This window comes from Lagenorhynchus albirostris, chromosome 11 (genome assembly GCF_949774975.1).
Source record: "Lagenorhynchus albirostris chromosome 11, mLagAlb1.1, whole genome shotgun sequence".
NCBI lineage: Eukaryota > Metazoa > Chordata > Mammalia > Artiodactyla > Delphinidae > Lagenorhynchus > Lagenorhynchus albirostris.
Window position 1 is genome coordinate 83,305,514 of NC_083105.1, and position 20,541 is coordinate 83,326,054.

A 20,541-nucleotide genomic window follows, 5' to 3' on the forward strand; every position below is an offset into this window, starting at 1 on the left:
TAAATGGACCTGAAAAACATGCCACTGTTTGTTGATTTGGAAGAATCAAGGATATAATTTTGAGGCAAGAGCAAACGAAAAGAAGTGAAAATCTGGTTTGGAAGCATTCTATCTTTATTTGCTTGTGTCATAAAAGAAGAAACAGTCACGGCAACAAGAGATTTATGGTTAGATAGAACTGGTTCCTAGCAAACAGGTTTTCAAGAATTTGCCTAAACTTCTATTCGGTAGCTTCACTTGAAGTTCCATTTACCACACTGCAGAGGGGAGCTCTCCAAGAGTGTTTGCTTAGGGAGGACTGTGTAAAGGACTGAGCCACTGTTTTCTTTAAATCTTATACGTTTATTTGGTGTCAGAGCCCTTGGCAAGAGAGATATGGTCAAATAGCAATAGCGATTCCAGTGGTTTACTTGAGACATACTGGAGAGTTTGTACACAGTGGTATTCAGTAAGATGAAAGGTTTTTATTTGGCTGCTATTATATGTATTATAATCTAAATACACACACACACACACACACACACACACACACACACACACTCTGATGGTTAATTTTATGGGTCACCTTGACTGGGCCTTGAGCCAGATGCCAGGCCGTGAAATTTTTGCTGTGCCATCACTTGAGCAATTTCTCCATATCTGTCCTTGCACTGCAGAGCCTAGGGATTTTCCATTTATGTCCACCTGGGATTTTTTCACGGGCTGTATTACACGTATGTTCAGGGCAAAATGGTGACACAAGGTGAAGAACTGTCAATGCTATTTATTAGAGTTTGGAGGGGGTGGATGTTCAGGACAGTTTTCACAGAAGATAGTTAAGCAGTTCTATTACAACTGCCTTCCACGAGGTTCCCCTAAGACCAATCTCTTCCCAGTGCAGCCCGATCACTCCAAGATTGCCAGAGTCAGCTCTCGAAAAAGCAAACTAATCTTAAGGCTCCTTTGACCCTGTTTGGCTCTCCGTTGCCTGCCTGATGAGACTCAATGTCCTTCACAATACGGCCCCATCTATCACTCCCTCATCTTACCCCAACTCAGCGTACTCTCTACTTTTCCACGACCCCCCAATGTCCATATTAGGAGTCTCTGTACAAGGAACCTCTGAAACCTTTCCTATGAGTCCATGGACTCAAGTTACAGATGCCTTCCATAAACATAGACTGATCATTATATGGTAGGGCACCTGACAATGGCTTGTTTTTGTGTAAGAGCTTGCCTGGAAAAACACATATCTTTAGGGTATAAAGCTGCATTAAATTTGGAGAGGATGTCTAACAGAACAAAGCTTCTTTAGATCAAAGGTATTCCTTTAGCCACTGTTTGGAAAAAAGGGTAGGTCGGGTTTTAATCTATTCATAGACGTCTATGAATTTAATTTTAATTTGGGAAGGATTGAGGTCAGTTCAATTTGAATTTTAAACATTTAAAAGTATCTTCTCCCTTCACTTTATTAGATTTGAGAGGATCGACCGAACGAATAATTGGGAGAAGGGGTTATTAGCTCACAGCCAGAAAAGGACTGTATATTCCGAGTCAGTTGCTTGGAAACAGAAAGCTGGACTCCACAGGCTCTTCGGGCACTTAGGACTCCGCTTACAGGAGCCGAACGTGGGCTGCGTGGCCCAGGTACCTCCTTTTCATGTCTGCAGGCAGGTCACCTTTTAAGAGAGGATTTCGGAGCCACCTAAGGTTGAGTCTTTTCTCAACCTCTGGCACTTCCTATCGTTCTTTGCTGCTTTTTTTCCCCTCCTTTGATCTTATCACAATCAAAAATACTAAATATTTTACTCCTTTGTTCCTCTGTCTTTTCCTCTAGAATACAAGTTCCATGTGAGGAGGGATTTTGGTCTTTTTTGTTCACTGCTGTATCTCCAGTGACCACCACATAGTAGAAACTCAATAAACACAACTGAGTGAAAGCCTGTTAACTCTTCCAGAGCCTAATCTACTTCCTCCATGGAGCCTGTCCTGATTTTCCTGCTCACCTCCAATGTGCTCCGGCAGGACTCGGCCCTCCACAAAAGTAACCTCATGATTGATCTGACGTTAAAGCTCACCTCTTCCTTCTGGGATTAAACACACTTTCAGAGTGTTCAGAGATGATAAGTATTTTGATCAATTAGGATGCTGCACATGCGTTCCCAAACTCAATTCCACACATTACAAATTAGGAACGATTTCACTAACAGCAGAAAATGGGAAAAAGACAGGATTTCAGCGAACTATCAGCTCAAGGACTCAATAATGGGACGGAGTTCACAAAAGACTAACCAACCGCCCACACTCCCACCCAACCCAGTTTAGTTTTAGGCTTCATAACGATGAATCAAGTTCCTCCACGGTGACCTGGTTAAATCACAGATGGAGTTTCATGATCAGTCCTAGCTGACACATTCTCAAGTGTGGAGACTGGAAATTATACTTATTTGAAAGAACTGGGAATATTTAGCCCGGGAAAGAGAACACTAGATGGCATAAGAGATGCCTTCAAATTTCTGCAGTGCTGTCATATTGATGAAAAATTGTTTCTTCTGTGAGATCTTAAGGAAAGTTGGAAATTATAAGGAAATCTATTTTGGCTCAATCAAAGAGAGACCTTTTTTATTTTATTTTATTTTTGCGGTACGCGGACCTCTCACTGTTGTGGCCTCTCCCATTGTGGCGCACAGGCTCCGGATGCGCAGGCTCAGCGGCCATGGCTCACGGGCCCAGCCGCTCCGCGGCATGTGGGATCCTCCCGGACCGGGGCATGAACCCGTGTTCTCTGCATCGGCAGGCGGACTCTCTACCACTGCGCCACCAGGGAAGCCCCAAAGGGAGACCGTTTTAGCCCAAGGTGGCCCGTGCGGGTCTAGTCTTTGGGGTTTGGTGGGGATGGTGTGGAAGCCATCAGGCGGTGCTCAGCGACTGCCACGCTGCGGCCCTCTGGGCTGAGAGGGCGGCCCCTGGTGCACCCTGCACGCGCCCTGCTCTCGCCAGCCTCCTCCTGCCAGCTGCTTGTGGCTGCACAGCATGTTAGCTCACTGTGCTCTTTGCTTGAAGTGTCTGTGATTTGCTTTGTTCTTTAAAAACAGCATGACACTAAGTATTCCAATTCACTTACTTGATTTTCTCGCTTTGGGCAGTTGCAGGAAACTTGTAAATGTCGGCTTGGCATAAACGAAGATGCGTCGGTATTGTCCGTTCTCCCTTCGCTTCCTTTCATTCTGGACCACAGTCAGACCTTTCTGTCATCGTGGACACATACCCATGGCAGATGAATGAAAGTGGCAGATATATCAATAGAACACAAAGTTAAGTATAATGCTGGGAAAACAGGATTCCAACACACCAGACTAAGAGACTGGGGTGTTTAAATTTGGTGCTGCAAAGAGCTTTTCCCCCAAAACCATGGTTTTCCTGCAGGAAAGCCTGCAGGGGCTGTCTACAAGGGGGAGACTCATTTGAAGGCCCATGTCTCAAATACATATTTTCTGTGTCTTTATCCTCTCCCTTCCCTTCCTCCTGTCCCAATCTCTTGCCACCCAGCACACAGAACAGAGTATCTGTGACTACTCATCGAGTCCCACGGCACCGTTTCCACCGTTTCATTTAAGGCTGCGGAGGGCTGTCAAACGCCTGGGGTTTCTTGGATTCTTTTTTCCCTCCTCCACCATTTAAACATCATATCCTTTTGCTACTGTCTACTTCAGATGCCTATGATCTCTTTGGTTCTCCTCTTCTCCGGGTGCATGGTAGGTGCTTAGTAAGAACTTGTTACTGAATAAACCCTAACAGCCTACTTAGTTCAGGTTACCACCACCTCTGGCCCAGACTCCCGCAGACCTCATAAGCTGTCCTCATTGCCTCTAGCCTTGACCCTTCTTCAGGCAGCTCTTCATGATGCCAGTCAGAAGGATCTTCCTAATACGCTAATCTGATCGTTTCATTCCCATGCTTAAAACTCCTCTGTGGCTCTAAGGATAAAGTCTAGACTCTTACATGGCAACCAAGGCCCTTCATGATCGACGCCTACCTTCTCTCTTAGCCCTCCCAGCCTCTTCATCTTTCTATCTTCTTGTCTGTGCCGGCAGCCCTCTCCAGTTTATATCCCCTTCTCCAGGGCTTGCCAACACCCCGCGCTGGGGTGAAGCCCTCCTTTAATGGTGGTCACTAGACTGTAAACCTCCCTGAGGTGCAGAACAAATCATATTAACTTCAGTCCAGTGTCTGGCCAACAGCAGAGGCTCTCTGAATGTCTGCAGAAAGCATGAATGTGCCCAGCGTGTTTATGCCCATTTTATAGAACTCTGCTGGTCTTTCTTCAGGGAGGCAAGCACAAACACATGGAATGGGCAGCAGGTGAGGAAGACAGGATGGAAATTAAAATTCTAAAAGTTCAAACTAGGACACAGAATAATTTACATTTTCAGTTAATGTTTCTCATTTTCTCTTCGCTTTTATAACATCCTATTATTCACATGTATAATTTCATGAACAAGATCGAACTTCTACTGGTAAAAAATACAAAGATAGGGCTTCCCTGGTGGCGCAGTGGTTGAGAGTCCGCCTGCCGATGCAGGGGACGCGGGTTCGTGCCCCGGTCCGGGAAGATCCCACATGCCGCGGAGCGGCTGGGCCCGTGAGCCATGGCCGCTGAGCCTGCGCGTCCGGAGCCTGTGCTCCGCAACGGGAGAGGCCACGACAGTGAGAGGCCCGCGTACCGCAAAAAACAAACAAACAAAAAAACCCCGAAGATAATTTATATACTTCCACACTGAAAAGTGGTTAAAATGTAGAAGCTGGGCATTGTAAACCTTATTACGCAGCTTTATTGTGGAATACAGGACAGTACCTCGGTATCTGAAAGGACTACATTCAAGGACCCTAAGAACTACTTATCAGTTATGTGATTTGGGAGAAGTTCCTGGATGGAAGAATGCACCTCCTGTTGTGCCCGGCAAGTGGGAAGGACTGAATTGTTCCTGCTCTTCCTCTCACTTGTGGTTTTAAAGAGCTCTGGGAATACAGCGCTTCAATACTAAATAATTTTTTCTTTTACTTCTGAAATAGAAGGGAGGCATATTAGTTTCTTAATTCAGTGTCACTCAGATGAAGCAGCTGCCTTGGCAGGAAAAGATAATTCTTTACTTATAATTAACATTACTTTTAGAAAAATGTAATTCTGTGTCACTGATATGCAGACCTTTTCTCTTAGGCATCTTTTAAAGGAAAAACAATTACAGTTTAAAATATTACATACGTAAGAAACAAACCAGCAACTGTAATGCCCCAGTGAATCCTGAAGATTTATTATTTGGGAGAATATCAGATATTGATCCTTTGTTTTACAGCTCATGATAGTAATCAGAAAATATACATTTTGAAATGAAAGTCAAAAGAAAAGAACAATTACATATAATACAGATTACAGACATTTTACTTGTACATAAGCAAAGCAGTACTAAAAGCATATTTATGTGTCCACAGTTAGTGGACATGGCATTTTTCTGTTTAAAGCTGCAGCAACTCAAATCCTCTTCGGGTCAATAAAGAAAGACAGATTGAGAAATACATTTAGGGCTATCACCATGTCTGGCTGTAAACCTATTTTTAATCTTTTCCCTCCCCCCATATATATATGTATATATTTTATTGCCTTTATATTTCTGCTGGTTTAATACAATTAGTATACTAAATAGTTATCTGCATTTATTTGGTTTCTAAAAATATATAAAACGCACTGGAATAGAGCTCCTGCAGCTTTCAAGCAGTCACTGTCCTGGCATCAAAAGCTTACTCTGGAAATGTAAAGCAGCAACACTGAATAAATAGTGATTGTTCTGTCTTCTCCGTACAGCTGATGGTCTTAAACCAAAACTGAAAAATACTGTAGCAAACAGTATAAACATGCAACTTAAAAAAACTGACATAATATAAAAGTAATACTTATGAGCTAAATTTAATACAATATGGACTAATAAAGACAACTTTAGGTAGAAGAGGGATGTGAACACAGCATCCTTATTTACATATAAGTTAAGGCCCAATTTTTCAAAGGCAATGCACACAAGGAACCGTCCATCTGCCCGTGCCCTTTGCGCACCTGAAATCAAGAGTTTCTGCCTTTTCCATATTGTCTCCTCAATCCATTATTATAGTTGTAACTTGGAAAGATGTTCACAGAAATGGTTTTAAATGAAGTTTCTTTTCTCTAAAGGCCACTTTGCTCTTATTCACAAAGAAACTTTTCTTTTAACGCAGGTGCAAAATGTATTTATGTTCTGGAAGCAAGTGCTTATTTGTTCTCCTTAAACATTGTTAAAATTCACATTTCACACTGTAACTTTTACATTTTTACTGTATTAGTCTTGTTTGAGCTCTAGTTTGATTAATTTGAACTACAGAAATTGATGACTAGCTCAGTGATGGCTGAGGGATTCAAATGGGTAACTCCTATTAACACCAACCGAAGTCTCACATATAAATACCCTGTGCATCAGGAGAAAAAAAGAAGAAAAAAAGCTAACAAACCAAAATATCTCATAAGAACAACAAAAGGATTGAGGCAAACGACTACGGATCATTCGCTGAGGATGACAAACACTCAAAAGGGTCAAATATACCAATACTATTTCAAATTACTCCCTGGTAAGAAAAAAAAATCTTCTAATGTATTTAATACTTGTAGAAAATCACAACAAAACAACTTTCAGTGTAATAATAATTTAAAAAACTTACAATCTAATTTAGTATTCAGAACCTGAATATGCCCCCAGATGCAAAATTCTCTATTTGGTATTTTTGCGTACCATTGCCCACTTCCCCTCTGAAATGTATCCAAAGATGTGGCACTTAATCTAACTCATTTGTATTCACAAGAGATAAAAATAATCAGAAATAGACTAAGATATTTTTAAGATGTTCTAGGGAAATGAGTTTTCTTTCCTCTATTTAAAAAAAATACTTAGAAAATATTTCTTAGAGATGTGCTTCCAGAAGTGTTGGTAAATATAACTGCTTAAAAAGTACAGCTGCTCATTGTATTAATCAAATTCACATTTATATACTCTTCTCATCTAGGAAATAGTATTTCTATCTGTAGTTAGGTCTGTGAAGATTATTTGGCAGCTTGAAAATTCAGATGAAGTTGTCAGAATCCTACTCCCAGTCTTTCTTTAAAGTTATTAGGTTAATGCTGATAATAATTTACAACAATTAAGTTGGATACTTTGTGTTTTTCATGGCATGCCCAGGCATCGTTGCAATTACAAATTGCGAAGTCTCATATATCTAGGTTTATTAACATTTTGATTTAAATAGAATGTGATCAACTTATAAAAATGTTTTTCTTTGTGAATAAGATCTCAATTTCTCTGAACAACAATAACAAAATGACCCAGTATAGAATGGAACCCTTTAAAAATAAGGCATATATCAGGCATACATAAACCATTATTGTCACAAAAATCTACAAATTATTTTGATTTTTTAATTCTAATTTTTAAATATATATGGATATGAAATAACTATTATAAACTGAGAGCAAATGTGTTTAGATTGTGGCTATTATATAAGAATCATTTATTTCTCAAGTTTTTTTTTGCAAAACAATATAATGGCAAGGTCAACTCGATAACTCCAAGAACCCAAAGAAAATATTTTTAGTTGAGGTCTGCCATTTAGCTGGACTAGAAAAGGCAACTATGCGTTATTACTTTCAGTCCTCTAGAAGCTTCTACATATTGTCATAGCCATTCTTAAAAATTTTCATTGGAAACCTAAATATAGCAGCATTCTCAGCATTCATTAAACCAAAATAAGTCAGATGCGTTTAAAACATCAAAAATTGCCCTCATGCATAGGATATAACTTACACCTTTTTATTGTTACCATGGCATTAATATACTAATCCACTTTTATTTTGTTGCATGTAAATAATACAGACAATATGTTTTCCTCAGAATAAAAAACTACTTTAAATTTTAGATGAAAGTCTTGATTATATTGTACCAAATTCTGATCAGAGGGAAAGTAAAAATGGCTAAGAAGTATCTGACCACATCCATCTAGATACTCTTGTGCATCTTAGTTAAGTCAGTACTCATGGGAGGGGTGTTGACTCATTTTTGGTTTTATAAACAAGAAAATAATATATGTACAAATGGCGATTAATGTCCTGCAAAGGTCAAGCTGAAAATTAATAAAAACGAACACTGACTTTACCTTTATTTCCTTGGTAAAAAGTAACTAACTCCAATCTACTTTCTATTTAAGTGACTGGAAAAATTGCAATAGATCATAATGTACACAGTAAATTCTGTGCAAGCAATAACTTATCCATGGGTGCTTACACCAATAGACCATACATATAAAGTGGGTTATTTTAAAATAAAAAAAATACCACTTAAAGCAACCTTCCTGAAGATATCCTTGGACATCTCTTTTTTTTTTTTTAAGACATTTCTAATTTATGTATGATGGCAACTCTGAGGACCCATGAGACTAAAATAATAAGGCAGGGCAGAAACAAAACACATAATGTATCAGGAAACCCCATGCCTGTTTGGATAGATATTCAACAATTACATTTTTGTTCAACAGTGTCTGAAGCACTGCAAACCTTTTAAACATGTAATTTACTTCATGAAAATATTTCTGCTCTTGTATGTGGTTCATTCATATGCTGGAAATACTGTAAAGAAAAGACGAAACACCAGATTAAAAAGAAAACCTGAATTATCTCACCTAATTAAGCAGCGGCTAGGATGGGTTCACAAGGTAAATGCAAGTCAGTTCTTCTGGAGTCAGTTCCCATGGCGGAGCCCCCTATGACACTTGTGTAGCTGTAATTCAGCAATGCATGGAGTCTGGCAACATGCACACAAAGTCATCGCCACACAATATGCAATGTAACTCAGTCACAGGATAAGTATTAATAAAAAATATTAAAATGTCAACATTCACTCCTTAATTGATTACATGGAATAAATAAACTAAGCCAGTCACATATTTCTCTTCATTCTGAAGTCACGGTTTTATTTATGTATACACACAGTATAATACTTTCCTAATGCTCTCGAAATGCTACAAATAAAAACGAAGGCTTTGCATTACAGCTGCTGGACAAAAACATCAACACTGTGGCTGTGTGAAAACACAGTTTCTTTGTTCTTTAGCATCAGTGCACAGGGTATGGCTCCAAGTGGTATGCAATTTAGGACAGAAAAAAGATACGGTGGCTTGTGAAATATATCCTCTGTTCATCATTGGCACAAAATCAAAGAAGGAATTTTCACTGTCCTTGGTACCTTTACTGGGTCTCTCCCCTGAAGACAGATAATGTTATACATATATGCCTTCAGGATTAAAACCAGACGAGATAGGATTCTGTAGAATACGAAGATTACTGGGGAGCTGCCGAGAGGAACCAGGTCGCTTCAGAGACCCCGACTGGAATGGTGCCTCTAAACAGGAAACAGAGAAAGTCATTTGATGTTTGCAGTAACCTGGAGTACTTAGCAATATGAAAAATTAGACCTTTTCCTGCTCTCAAGAACCAAATAATATACAGTAACGATTGCAACCCCCTGTGAGTCCTGGGTGAGAGGAGAGGTTACGTCTGCTTGACCCCCTCAGTTGATAAAATAGTTTTCAGTGATTTGAACAGTTCATGATCTTTTCTTAAAAGGTGAACATTTTGCTTCTCTTTCTGGGTTGTTCAGATTATATGCATATACAGATTTAGAAGTGTCTTTTAAATATCAGCCCAAATTAATAACAAAGACTTTTAGGAGAGGAAGAAGGGGCATTAGGAACAGAGAGAAGCTAAAACTCAATTAATAAACTCAATTAATAGACTACGACTCACACATTTCAGGAAAAGTTTGTAAGGAAGCAGTTTAAAACTAATGATAGGCTATCTGGTCATCTAAGTAAATAAATAACCTAAATATTATTGATTCTCCCCAGAAACAGCAAGTACGTCAAAAATTTTTTTAAGCGGCCCAAGAATTAGCTTTGAATGGTAGGAGAACATTTTAACCGAATGTAAGCAGTTTATTCCAAGTTAAGAGCGTAAAGCTTTTTAAAAAGCGATCTCTCAAATCTTACCCCTTTCTAGGTCTGCATGCGAGGCCTCCACTTCGATGGGCTCTGCTGGCAAAACGGTGACTTTCGTCCCTGTCTGCTGGATAAACTGCTGGAGGTTGACTTGCCGCAGCTCCTTGGTCAGCTGCTCCAATTCTTGTTCTTTGTCCTAGATGGGAGTTAAATGCTTTCTAAAATTTGAGGATTCACTATTGGCCAGCTACAGACATCCTGGTGACAGCCCACCTGCTACAAGGGTTGAATGTGGGACACTTTTCACAAGAATGCATTTAACAAACCTGGTTTCTATCGATGTAATGGGCTAAGGAGGTCACTTTCACTCTGTGGCATGGGCCAAAAGTTAAAGCAAATAAAGGCCAACTTCTTCAGTCTGTTCTCTTAAATGTCCTGCTTTCCTCTGTTAAGAGTATACTATGCACCTGATGAAATAAATATATGTCTATAAACTTTCATGAATAAAACACTGGATTCCATCCATCCTGGTGTTTACAGCAAGCTTGCTAAGCTGTTCACAATTAAACTTCCTTATTATCTACTTCATAACTGACTGCAAAATTAATAGTCACTTGGGTCCATGAGATTCAGGGTTCTTGTTTTTTTTAAACTGTTTAAGTTTTCATGGGATCCATTATTGAGATTTAGATCATAGCAAGGAAAGCAAGGAGAGCAAGATTCCCACTATGGGGTTTTTTAATCCTTGATGAGCAGATCTGAGAACTGAAGAGCGCTAAAGTAAGGAGACCAAGTTTGGACGGCCAGAAAGCTCCAAAAGCAAGGAGAGGCATTCTGTTATCAGATGGACTTTCTTCTCTTTCTCTCCTTTAGGGCACTATAGGAAAAAGTGGCAAGGCCGCATCCAAGCTGGTTGAGTCAGAGGACGTGGTAGGGATATAGGGGAGAGAAAACAGAAAGGCAGGGTTTTTCGCTACTTTGAGTGTAGGGGGTACTTGGAGATACGTTAGTAGTTTGCCTATTAGATACTTTTCACAGGTAGTGGGGTTTATTAGTAACAACTGTCACCAATTAGTGTTTCCTGTAATATCAAGGCAATGTAATTTCCAACTGCACTCGTTTTGTGTTGAAGTGAATCCAAATAGTAAAATGCTGACAAATCATAAGTTAACAACCTTCTATTATATGAGAAATTCCTGACTGCAAATTTTGGTGGTAGTTCTACCTCTCACTGCAGTTAGTGGCAGAGAAAGGAAATCACATCAGTTCTTCCTGAAACATCAGCTTTCTCTGCTTGTGGAACTGTTCCTACTCTACAGCAGCTCTTCGCAAACTCCGGTGCGCACAGGCACTATCTGGAGATGCTGTTACTACATACACTCTCAGTTTCTAACCAGCAAGCCTCACGGTTCACGCTTTGATCCATGATCACAAGCTTCTAAACCGGCACTGTCCAGTTCAGCAGCCACTGCACGTATGTGCTACTGAGCACTTGAAATGTGGCCAAATGTGACTAAAACAGAAATGTAAATGTATTTAATATTTTTAAAGAGCTTTATTGAATATTATTTAACTTTAATTTATTTAAATATAAGTAGCTGTATTATAATCAACTGTGTCTCTTTCTCTTTCAGCTGTTAGAAACTGATAGCTCTTTGCAACTCCCATTAACATTACCACACTGTCTTTTCAAGAATGGGTATCCAAGAAATACAAGCTGAGTGATCATGCAGTAAGTGTGAAATAGAAATGTTCTCGTACCCACTAGAGATGGGGAAAAATCAAAGAGGAACCTGCCCCTCTCCTCAGGCAAGCAAAGGACAGTTACGGGAGAGGGGAGGAGGTGGGGTTAGCAACAAAGGAGACGTGAGAGAGAAGCAGCCGGCTAGCCGCACAATCACTGGTGAACCAATCCTTGGTAATCTCTTTCAGCTCTTGTTTCCCTATCACTAAAAGGAGAAGGTCAGATTCACTATCTCATCATTAGTGTCCATTCCAGCTCTGAGATTCTCATCTCCTGTATCCGATTACCTAATGCTATCACTGCCACAGTAAAAAAGCTTCTTCTGTGGAAAAGGATCTGTGTGGCTTCAGCTCTCATCTTTGTTTTGGCCTCATATCTTAGCTTTGTCATAAGTCACAGAAATTCTAAGAAAATGATAAACCAAAGTAAGTTTCTAACTTTAAATGTAAGAGAAAATGAATAATCAGTAAAGAAGATGCCGAAATATATTTAATTCTTTTTTCTCTATATATATTTCCAGTCAACTTTCTGTGTTTTATTGAACATTTTTTCTATTTTCAGATTCTTTTCCATGACCAGTGATGAAAATAAAGGCATTATCATTCTGGAAAATTAAGAGCAAACCTACAGTGATTTGGAGAAACACAGAGTTTAAGAAGCTTCCATGAGGAAAGAAAAAGAGGAGTTCAGTGTTTTAGATTCCAAATATTTAACTCTTTTAAATAGATGAAACATTCTAATAAAAGTGTCCTTACCTGTAGTCGTTTGGTGGCTTGTCCAAGAGACCTTTCCACGGCTTTAATACCATTTTCCAGCCTCAGACTCTGCTGGCCTTGAATGTCAATCTCCCCTCTGACCTTACCGATCTTTCCTTTAACCTCTTCTTCATTGACCTGTGCCTCTTGAACTTCCCGTTGCAATTTTTCTGCTTCAAGACCACTTTCCATAGTCTGGATTTGACCCAAATAGTCCCTTAATTTGCTCTCACATTCTGTTATTTTCTGTCTTATTTCTTGAAGTTGATCTTTCAGCTGTTTTTCATTTTCCTGTTCAATCTGTAATTCATTTTCCCAGAATTCCTCCTCTTCAATTTCTACATCGTTTCTTTTGATCTTCTGCTCCAGGCGGACAATTTCTTCTTCAAGGTTAGAATTATATTTTTGCTCCCAAAATCGTATTTCTATTTCATTTGATTCTAGCTCTTTCTCAATGGATTGGAGCTTCTCTGTCTGCAAGCGGATCAGCTTCTTTAACTCATCTGCTGTTGCTTTGCAGTTATTCAGCACCTTTTGTTTAAATTCAGTTTCTTTACCTTTTCCAAAAATGTCCATTAACCCTTTGGCACCTCCTGTAAATGTTAACGATTTCCTTTTAGGCTCTCTCCTTTTGATTGCTTTGTCAATCTGAGGCCTCAGTTTAGCTAAGGGGGGCAAACTCTGCCTGCATAAAGTTCTTTCAGGAACTCGAGCCACACCATCCGACGTGGGCCGCTCACTGAGAGACGGCCCCGTTCGACGTAAAATCAGCTGTACGTCACTAGCGTACTGCCCCCATTTGTTTAAGGATATGATAGGATTTTCATGAGGTGCTAAGTGTCTTTCAGTATCTCTCCATTTTTCTATAAGAGTGTACCTTCCAGTTCGACCTAGATAAAAAAAGATAAGAATAAATTGTCAAAAAGGGATACGCAACAGCTAAAATAATGCCTCCAGACGCAGGACACTATTTGATAACTGTGTCTTCTTAATTAGCATCAAAGTCCAGCCCATGATGTCTTTAAAACTTTCGCTTGAGGATACTGAACTCCTTAAGATACGTAACACACAAAACTATGGGATGTGAACTGCATACACTCTTCAGACTCACTTAGAAACTCATCTTTACACTTTAAACCTCAATGGGAATCTTAATCTACCCTCTTGTCAAATGCCTGACCGCCTAGACCTTGTTTGCGGCAAGACCTCCAGCTGAAACTAAGGAGAGCACTAGTGTCCTGTTGGAAGCCAGGAGGGCCTGGTCCCAGGAACCAGGCAGGACTTCAGAACTTGAGCAAACTTCCACTTGAGGAATCCCTCTGATTTCTCTGCACATCAGGACTTGGGAAGGTTGGAGCCCCCGTCCCTCCTCCTGAAAGGAGACATGGAGCCAGTGGAGGACCTGCTACTCAGCTACAGGTGCTGGGTAGGCCTTTCCTTGCCCATACCGTCCTGCATACCTGTGGCAAATAAAAAATCACCTCAGTGAAAACAACTCTCAAAATAGTCTCATATAAAGAGTGGGAAAAAAAAAAAAAAAAAAAAGAAATGTGTATTTGGGCTTCCCTGGTGGCGCAGTGGTTGAGAGTCCGCCTGCCGATGCAGGGGACATGGGTTCGTGCCCCGGTCCGGGAAGATCCCACATGCCGCGGAGCGGCTTGGCCCATGCGCCATGGACGCTGAGCCTGCGCATCTGGAGCCTGTGCTCTGCAACGGGAGAGGCCACAACAGTGGGAGGCCCACACACCGTAAAAAAAAAAAAAAAACAGAGTGGGGCCTGAAGAGAAGTCTTGTTCAGTTTTGATAAGTAATAGCTTCAAAGGGTCTTTTAAAAAACATTAAAAAGGCAAAAATGATATTATTAAAAAACAAAAGTAGAATAAATTTATGTTAAAAATATACTGAATCTAACAGTAATTATGGAAGATAAAGATTCAGAAGACAATATAATGTCATTAGCTTGAATACACTTCCTAAATATTTCCATTTAAGGTGTGTGGGTCAGATGGAAAATATTAATTTTGTTAAGAGTGTCCATTAGACATCTGAAACTAATGTAAGGTTATATATCAATTACATCTCAATTAAAAAAAAGTGTCCATTAGTAGTTAATATTATTACAAAGAAAAAGAACTCACCTTGCCATCTAGCAATTATCATATTGGCATATACAGCTACTGATTTGACTTCCCTGTCTTCTTTTTTATTTCATGAGCTTCTGAACCAATAGTAGTATTTCCTCAATTACTGGGCCAATAAATGGAAATCTGGATATGTACTATGAACACCCACATGTGCTATTCCAAAGTAGCAGATGAAGAGTGAAACTGCTCTAAGCATACATGTATGTTCGTCTTTAAGGAAACCTGAATTTTGGGTGCAGCTGAAAAGTTGGAGCTTTGAAAGCAAACAGACTAGTAGTTTTAAGCTCGGGTAAATTACTTGCTGGATAAGTAGCCTAACTTCACTTCTAGAGTGGGGAGAGGGGCAGTACCTCATAGGTTCTGAGAGTCAGAATCAGGGCCCGTAGCAGGTTTTCAATACATGGCGGCCATCATTAATTGAACACATTGCTATTCACATGACAAAAGGGCTGACCAGAGACCTCCTTTAAATAGTGACATGACGCGACAACAATCTGACTAAAAGAATTCTTAATCAACTTGCAGCAACTCCTAGCTATGTAAAGCTGGACAGAGTGGAAAGAAAGAATATGGGCTCTCTGGAGTCAGAAGGCCTGTTTTCAGGTCCGGCTCTGCCATATATTTACGTGATTTGAACAAATTATTAAATTTCCTTCAGCTCTGGTTTCTTCATCTGTAGAGTGAGACTTGTATTTTCTTACCTGACAATGTTGTAAGAGTTAAGTGAGATATAAAATATAAACATGTTTTATAACATTGAAAAGTGCTATATAAGTATCAGTTGTTGCTACTATCAAAATACCTGGGCAAACAAGGGGAATGCAAAGCCTTATTAGCACACTGGATTTGGCTTCTTGGAATAAAAAAATGTTTCTAAAGATTTTCAAGTTAAAAATTACTGTAATTATACCAAGAAAAACCACCCAACAAATCTTCAAGGTTAAACTCGTTCCAGATGTACACACTGCTTCAAAGATCACAGCACTTTGTGTTCCTGGCTCTGCTGTCTATCAACTACTTTTAGATCTCACTCCTGCTATCTGGACCCTGTGTCCTCATCAGTAAATATGAAGGGTTGGACTAGACCAGTAGAACCCTCTCTAATCCTACCAGGCCATGAAGCATCTTTAAAAAGAAAACTGAATCATTACATTATATGAGTGAAATCAAAAATTTTAAGGACTCTAATTCAGTCATAATTAAATATAAAGCTTATTTTTCCAATGTTTAATGGTACTGCTACTCTGTGAGAATGTCTTGGTAGATTATTTAGGATTGCTTTTATTGCTAGCGTTTCCTTTTTGTTAAATAATGCATATTTAGTGCAATTAGGCAAAAAAATCCATCCAGCTATATAAAAAAGCTTTTTTAAAAAGTAAATGAATTAATACTTTGATTTTATTACAGAAATAGGGTTTTAGATCGTTTATGTAAGAGCTAAATTCCACAATCATTGGAATTTGAATGCGTATACTTGGCAAGGCCCTACAGAACGTGAATACTTCATTTAGACAGATTCCAATTCCTCCTGCAAAACTCCTTTTACTGCAGTTTATTAAGTGGATACACTTAGTTCTACCTTGCATACTATCTTGATGTAGCCCTAAGACTAATAAAAAGGAACATACATCTATCTATCTATCTATGGCATTTGTAGTTTAAACTGTTTTGGCTACCTAGGCCTGTATGCCACAATTTGTAATGATAAATAAAACATTGACTATACTTCTGAAGAGCTGAAGCAATTGAGTGTAATCCCAAGAATCATTAACTTCATATAATGAGGAAAATCACAAAGAGATTTTAGTGCACCAGTGGAATCTCACTGGACGACTGATATATATGTACAATAGATAGTTAGTGGGAAGCAGCCACATAGCACAGGGAGATCAGCTCGGTGCTTTGTGACCACCTAGAGGGGTGGGATAGGGAGGGTGGGAAGGAGGGAGACGCAAGAGGGAGGAGATATGGGGTTATATGTATATGTATAGCTGATTCACTTTGTTATACAGCAGAAACTAACACACTATTGTAAAGCAATTATACTCCAATAAAGACATTAAAACAAATTAAAAAAAAAAAAGGAGATAACAGACTACTTTCACCTAACTTAAAGTGGAATATTTAGGTGAAGTAATATGAAGTTTTAGAAATATACACCAAACTTCGAACACTCAAATATGAGTCACCCAGAAACATTATGCTCTTATTTCAACCATTTAAAAAACTGTAACCATTTTTTTTTACAATTTTAGGAAATTTCTCCTTAGAGCCAAAAAAATAAAATCATTTAAAAGCGTCACTTCTTGGGGGCTTCCCTGGTGGCGCAGTGGTTGAGAGTCCGCCTGCCGATGCAGGGGACACGGGTTCGTGCCCCGGTCCGGGAAGATCCCACATGCCGCGGAGCGGCTGGGCCCGTGAGCCATGGCCGCTGAGCCTGTGCGTCCAGAGCCTGTGCTCCGTCCGCAACGGGAGAGGCCACAACAGTGAGAGGCCCGCGTACCGTGGGGAAAAAAAAAAAAAGTGTCACTTCTTGTTATGTATTCAACAAATATACAGTGAACAAACATTTGTCAGAAATAGTGTCAGGCCCTGGGAATATATTCTATTAGACACACTGATCATGAATGCTCTTCAGAAATTTTAGTTTTAACTGACATTTGATCGTTTCTTCAGTATGAAATCCTCCTTACCCCAAAGATGAACACTCTATGTTCTTCAAAAGGACATGACAGAGCTGGCATTAACCTCTCATGAATTTAATGCTAACATATCCTCCTGTTTCTGGACATATTGTAAGTAATGTCAGTTAACACCTGACTTATTCTTTATCTGTGGTGAATAAACTATCCTACCCCACTCAGTTTTTCTGATAATAGATACTTTTCTCCTTGAGCTACAAACATTTTGAAATCTTATGCAGAATCTAGTGAACAAAACTAATTCATTCCATAATGACTTAGAATTCTTACAATAAACATTGCTCTCTGTAACAGAACTTACATTGTAACATTTTATAGTCTGTTAAATGCTTTTGATGCTTTTATATGTATATGTACATATATACATATATATACATATATATACATATATATATACATATATATACATATACATATATATACATATATACATATATATATTTTAAAGCATATATATACATATATATACATATATATATTTTAAAGCAATTTCCCAATGACGTACAACTATTCTGAAAATTTGTCAATGAACTTTCTGTAAGTCCTGTGTGTAGCTATTAAGATAACTCTTACCATAGAGTATTTATCTTATGATGACAGTGGTACAAGAATATCTTTGAGTATAACATGTCAGCTAGCTGTGCATTCAACCCATAGTTAAATCATTCACAGTATATTTTCCCAGTGTGTTGATGAGACTATCATGTAATCACAGAATTACTGCATATTAATTTAGGACTTACTTAGGATTTTATTATAAATATACTATGACTAAAAATAATGAAAACACTTATTGATTTCATAATGATTAACATTTAATATGCCCACTGTTTGCTAGGCTTTGTGCTGGTTACTTTACATAAATAATATTAACCAAAATAACTGCTAACATATCACTATAAACCACCAAAGTTTGGGGGATTATTAATGTAGCATAATCTTACCCATCCTGACTGCTGCGTGCTGTGAATTACACGTGTTCACATTCATTAAAATAATCTTTTATGGATGTGGAAAATATAGAAGATACTTAGAATTATGGAGGATACTCAGAATTATGGATGACATACTACACTACTGCTATAAATATAAAAGTTGTAAAAGATGACCCTGGCTATAAAAAAGCAGTATATTTTAGTACTAAGGATTTTTAGTTTTTGTTTCAATGTAATTCAGTCGGTGACTATATTTTCTAACAGTTGTCCATTGAGATTATAGGGGATATAAATAACATAGTATAATAGTAGTTAAGAGCAGGGTTCTTGAATCAGACTACTGGTTTGAATCCCAGGACCCTCCTTACCAGCTACGGGCGCTTGGGCATGTTATTTAAACATCTCTGTGCCTCTGTTCCATCATCTCTGAAATAGGGATCATAACAGGGCCTTCCTCATAAGACTGCTGTGAGACTGTTAAATGATGTGGAAAATTTAATTCCCAATTCAGTAATGAAAAGTGGGACTTTAAAACTATGAAGCATTAGAGTGAATTTTTTTTTTTTAGACTCATCTGTAGGTACATAAAAAGCATTGCTTATAGTGTTTACTTCTAGAAAGCAAGGTCATGAGTGCTTCTTTTACCTTCTTTGTGTTTTGCTAAATTTCAAAATAGTCTACAATGGATAGTACTACTTGTAAACAGATGCAAAATTAACCAATTTATAAATTTCTAAAATTGATAATTTATATATGAAATTAAGAGTTAAATGTGACAATATAAAATATATTATTTTCTTTATCTTCTAAAGGATCATATAATCTTAGAGACGAATGGGACATCACCAAGTTCAGCCTGTAATTCACAGAAACTTAAAAAAATTCATTCATTTATTCACAAGTAGGTATTGAGTATCTACTACAAGCTAGACATGGTTTTAAGCTATGAGAATAAGCAATAACAGAAGAGTGGCAGGCAATACACAACACACAAAGGAAAGAATGTATGTCTACTGTCCATTAACCAACAGCTTTAAGGTCAGATATGCTAAACATTCAGAATTTTTTGGATTCTAGGAAGGTAGCATAGTGCTATCCTGCAGGTCTGTAGTCAAACATGTTGAAAATTCTAAAGTAAAATATATCAATTTCATACCAAATGGAATAAATACAGATTAAAAGCAGCCTCAGCCTCGCATCGAATCAGATCAACTTTTACTACCAAATGAGTTCAAGCCATGCCAGGTATGGCTAACAAATTAAGTATGATAAGCTTTAGGCTTTCAAAATTTTTTAGGTTGCAAAAATGTGGATAATGGATTGTGGCCTATATGTAATATGTCACAGGGGCGGGGGGGGGCACAATAGAGAAAAATAGAGTACGGCAGATGGGCAGTATGTGCGCGTGTGTGCATGGACAGGCGGTCAGGGAGCCGTGAGCCGAGGGAGTGAATCTGGAAGAGCGCTGGGCGCACAGTATTCTCAGCAGACAGAAGAACAGGTGCAAAGACTAAGGCGGAACCGTCTCTGACACGTTTAAGAGGAAGCAATCAAAAGTGAGTGGGAGGAAATGAGGTTGGAGGTAAAGCAGGGATTCATTTAGGGCCCCGAAGACCATCGCATGGACTTTAAAATTTTCTGAGTGAGTCCGGAAACCACTAAGGGGTTTTGAGCAGAAGAGTGATGATGATGCGTAGTTTCAAAGTATTACTTTAAAATAAATCTGTTGAGAATAGGCTGCAGGAGACCAGGATGATACAGGGAAATGAGTTGGAAGGCCACTGCAAAAATCTAAGTGAGAAATGATGGTGGCTTACATCACGGTCGTAAGAGTGGCTGTGGAGAGAAGCAACAAGATTCTGGATATATACTGAAGATAGTACAGGGAGGATTTGTTGATGGATTAGTTATAAAGTATTAGAGAAAGAAAAGAACCAAAGATCACACAAAAGTTTTAGATCTAATCAATTAAAAGCAATAGTTCCCATTTGTTGAGATGAGGGGGAGGAAATCTGAGGATGGGCAACAGTTGGGACACGAAGCTTGGGTCTGGACATTTTAAGTCTGAGATACCAGTTAGTCATCTTCTAGAACTGCGCTGTTCACTACAACAGCTATTAGCCACGAGCCACACTTAAACTTTAATGAAAAATTCATTTCCTCATTTACACTAGCCACACTTCAGGTAGGTAATAGCTACATGTGGCTAGTGGCTACTGT

The 20,541-nt window shown here is 38.8% G+C and overlaps 1 protein-coding gene across 2 annotated transcripts in view; it reads right to left on the reverse strand.

Moving 5' to 3' along the window:
- Nucleotides 1-5,274: 5,274 nt before the first annotated feature.
- Nucleotides 5,275-20,541, reverse strand: part of RASSF8 (Ras association domain family member 8) — a 129,587-nt gene continuing 114,320 nt past the window's right edge. For both annotated transcript variants that reach the window (XM_060166705.1, XM_060166704.1), the window contains 3 exons: nt 12,541-13,430; nt 10,093-10,237; nt 5,275-9,446 (listed from right to left, as the gene is read on the reverse strand). In XM_060166705.1, coding sequence (XP_060022688.1) covers nt 9,325-9,446; nt 10,093-10,237; nt 12,541-13,430 — 1,157 coding nt within the window. In that variant the 3' untranslated portion in view covers nt 5,275-9,324. The remainder of the gene's footprint in view (nt 9,447-10,092; nt 10,238-12,540; nt 13,431-20,541) is intronic.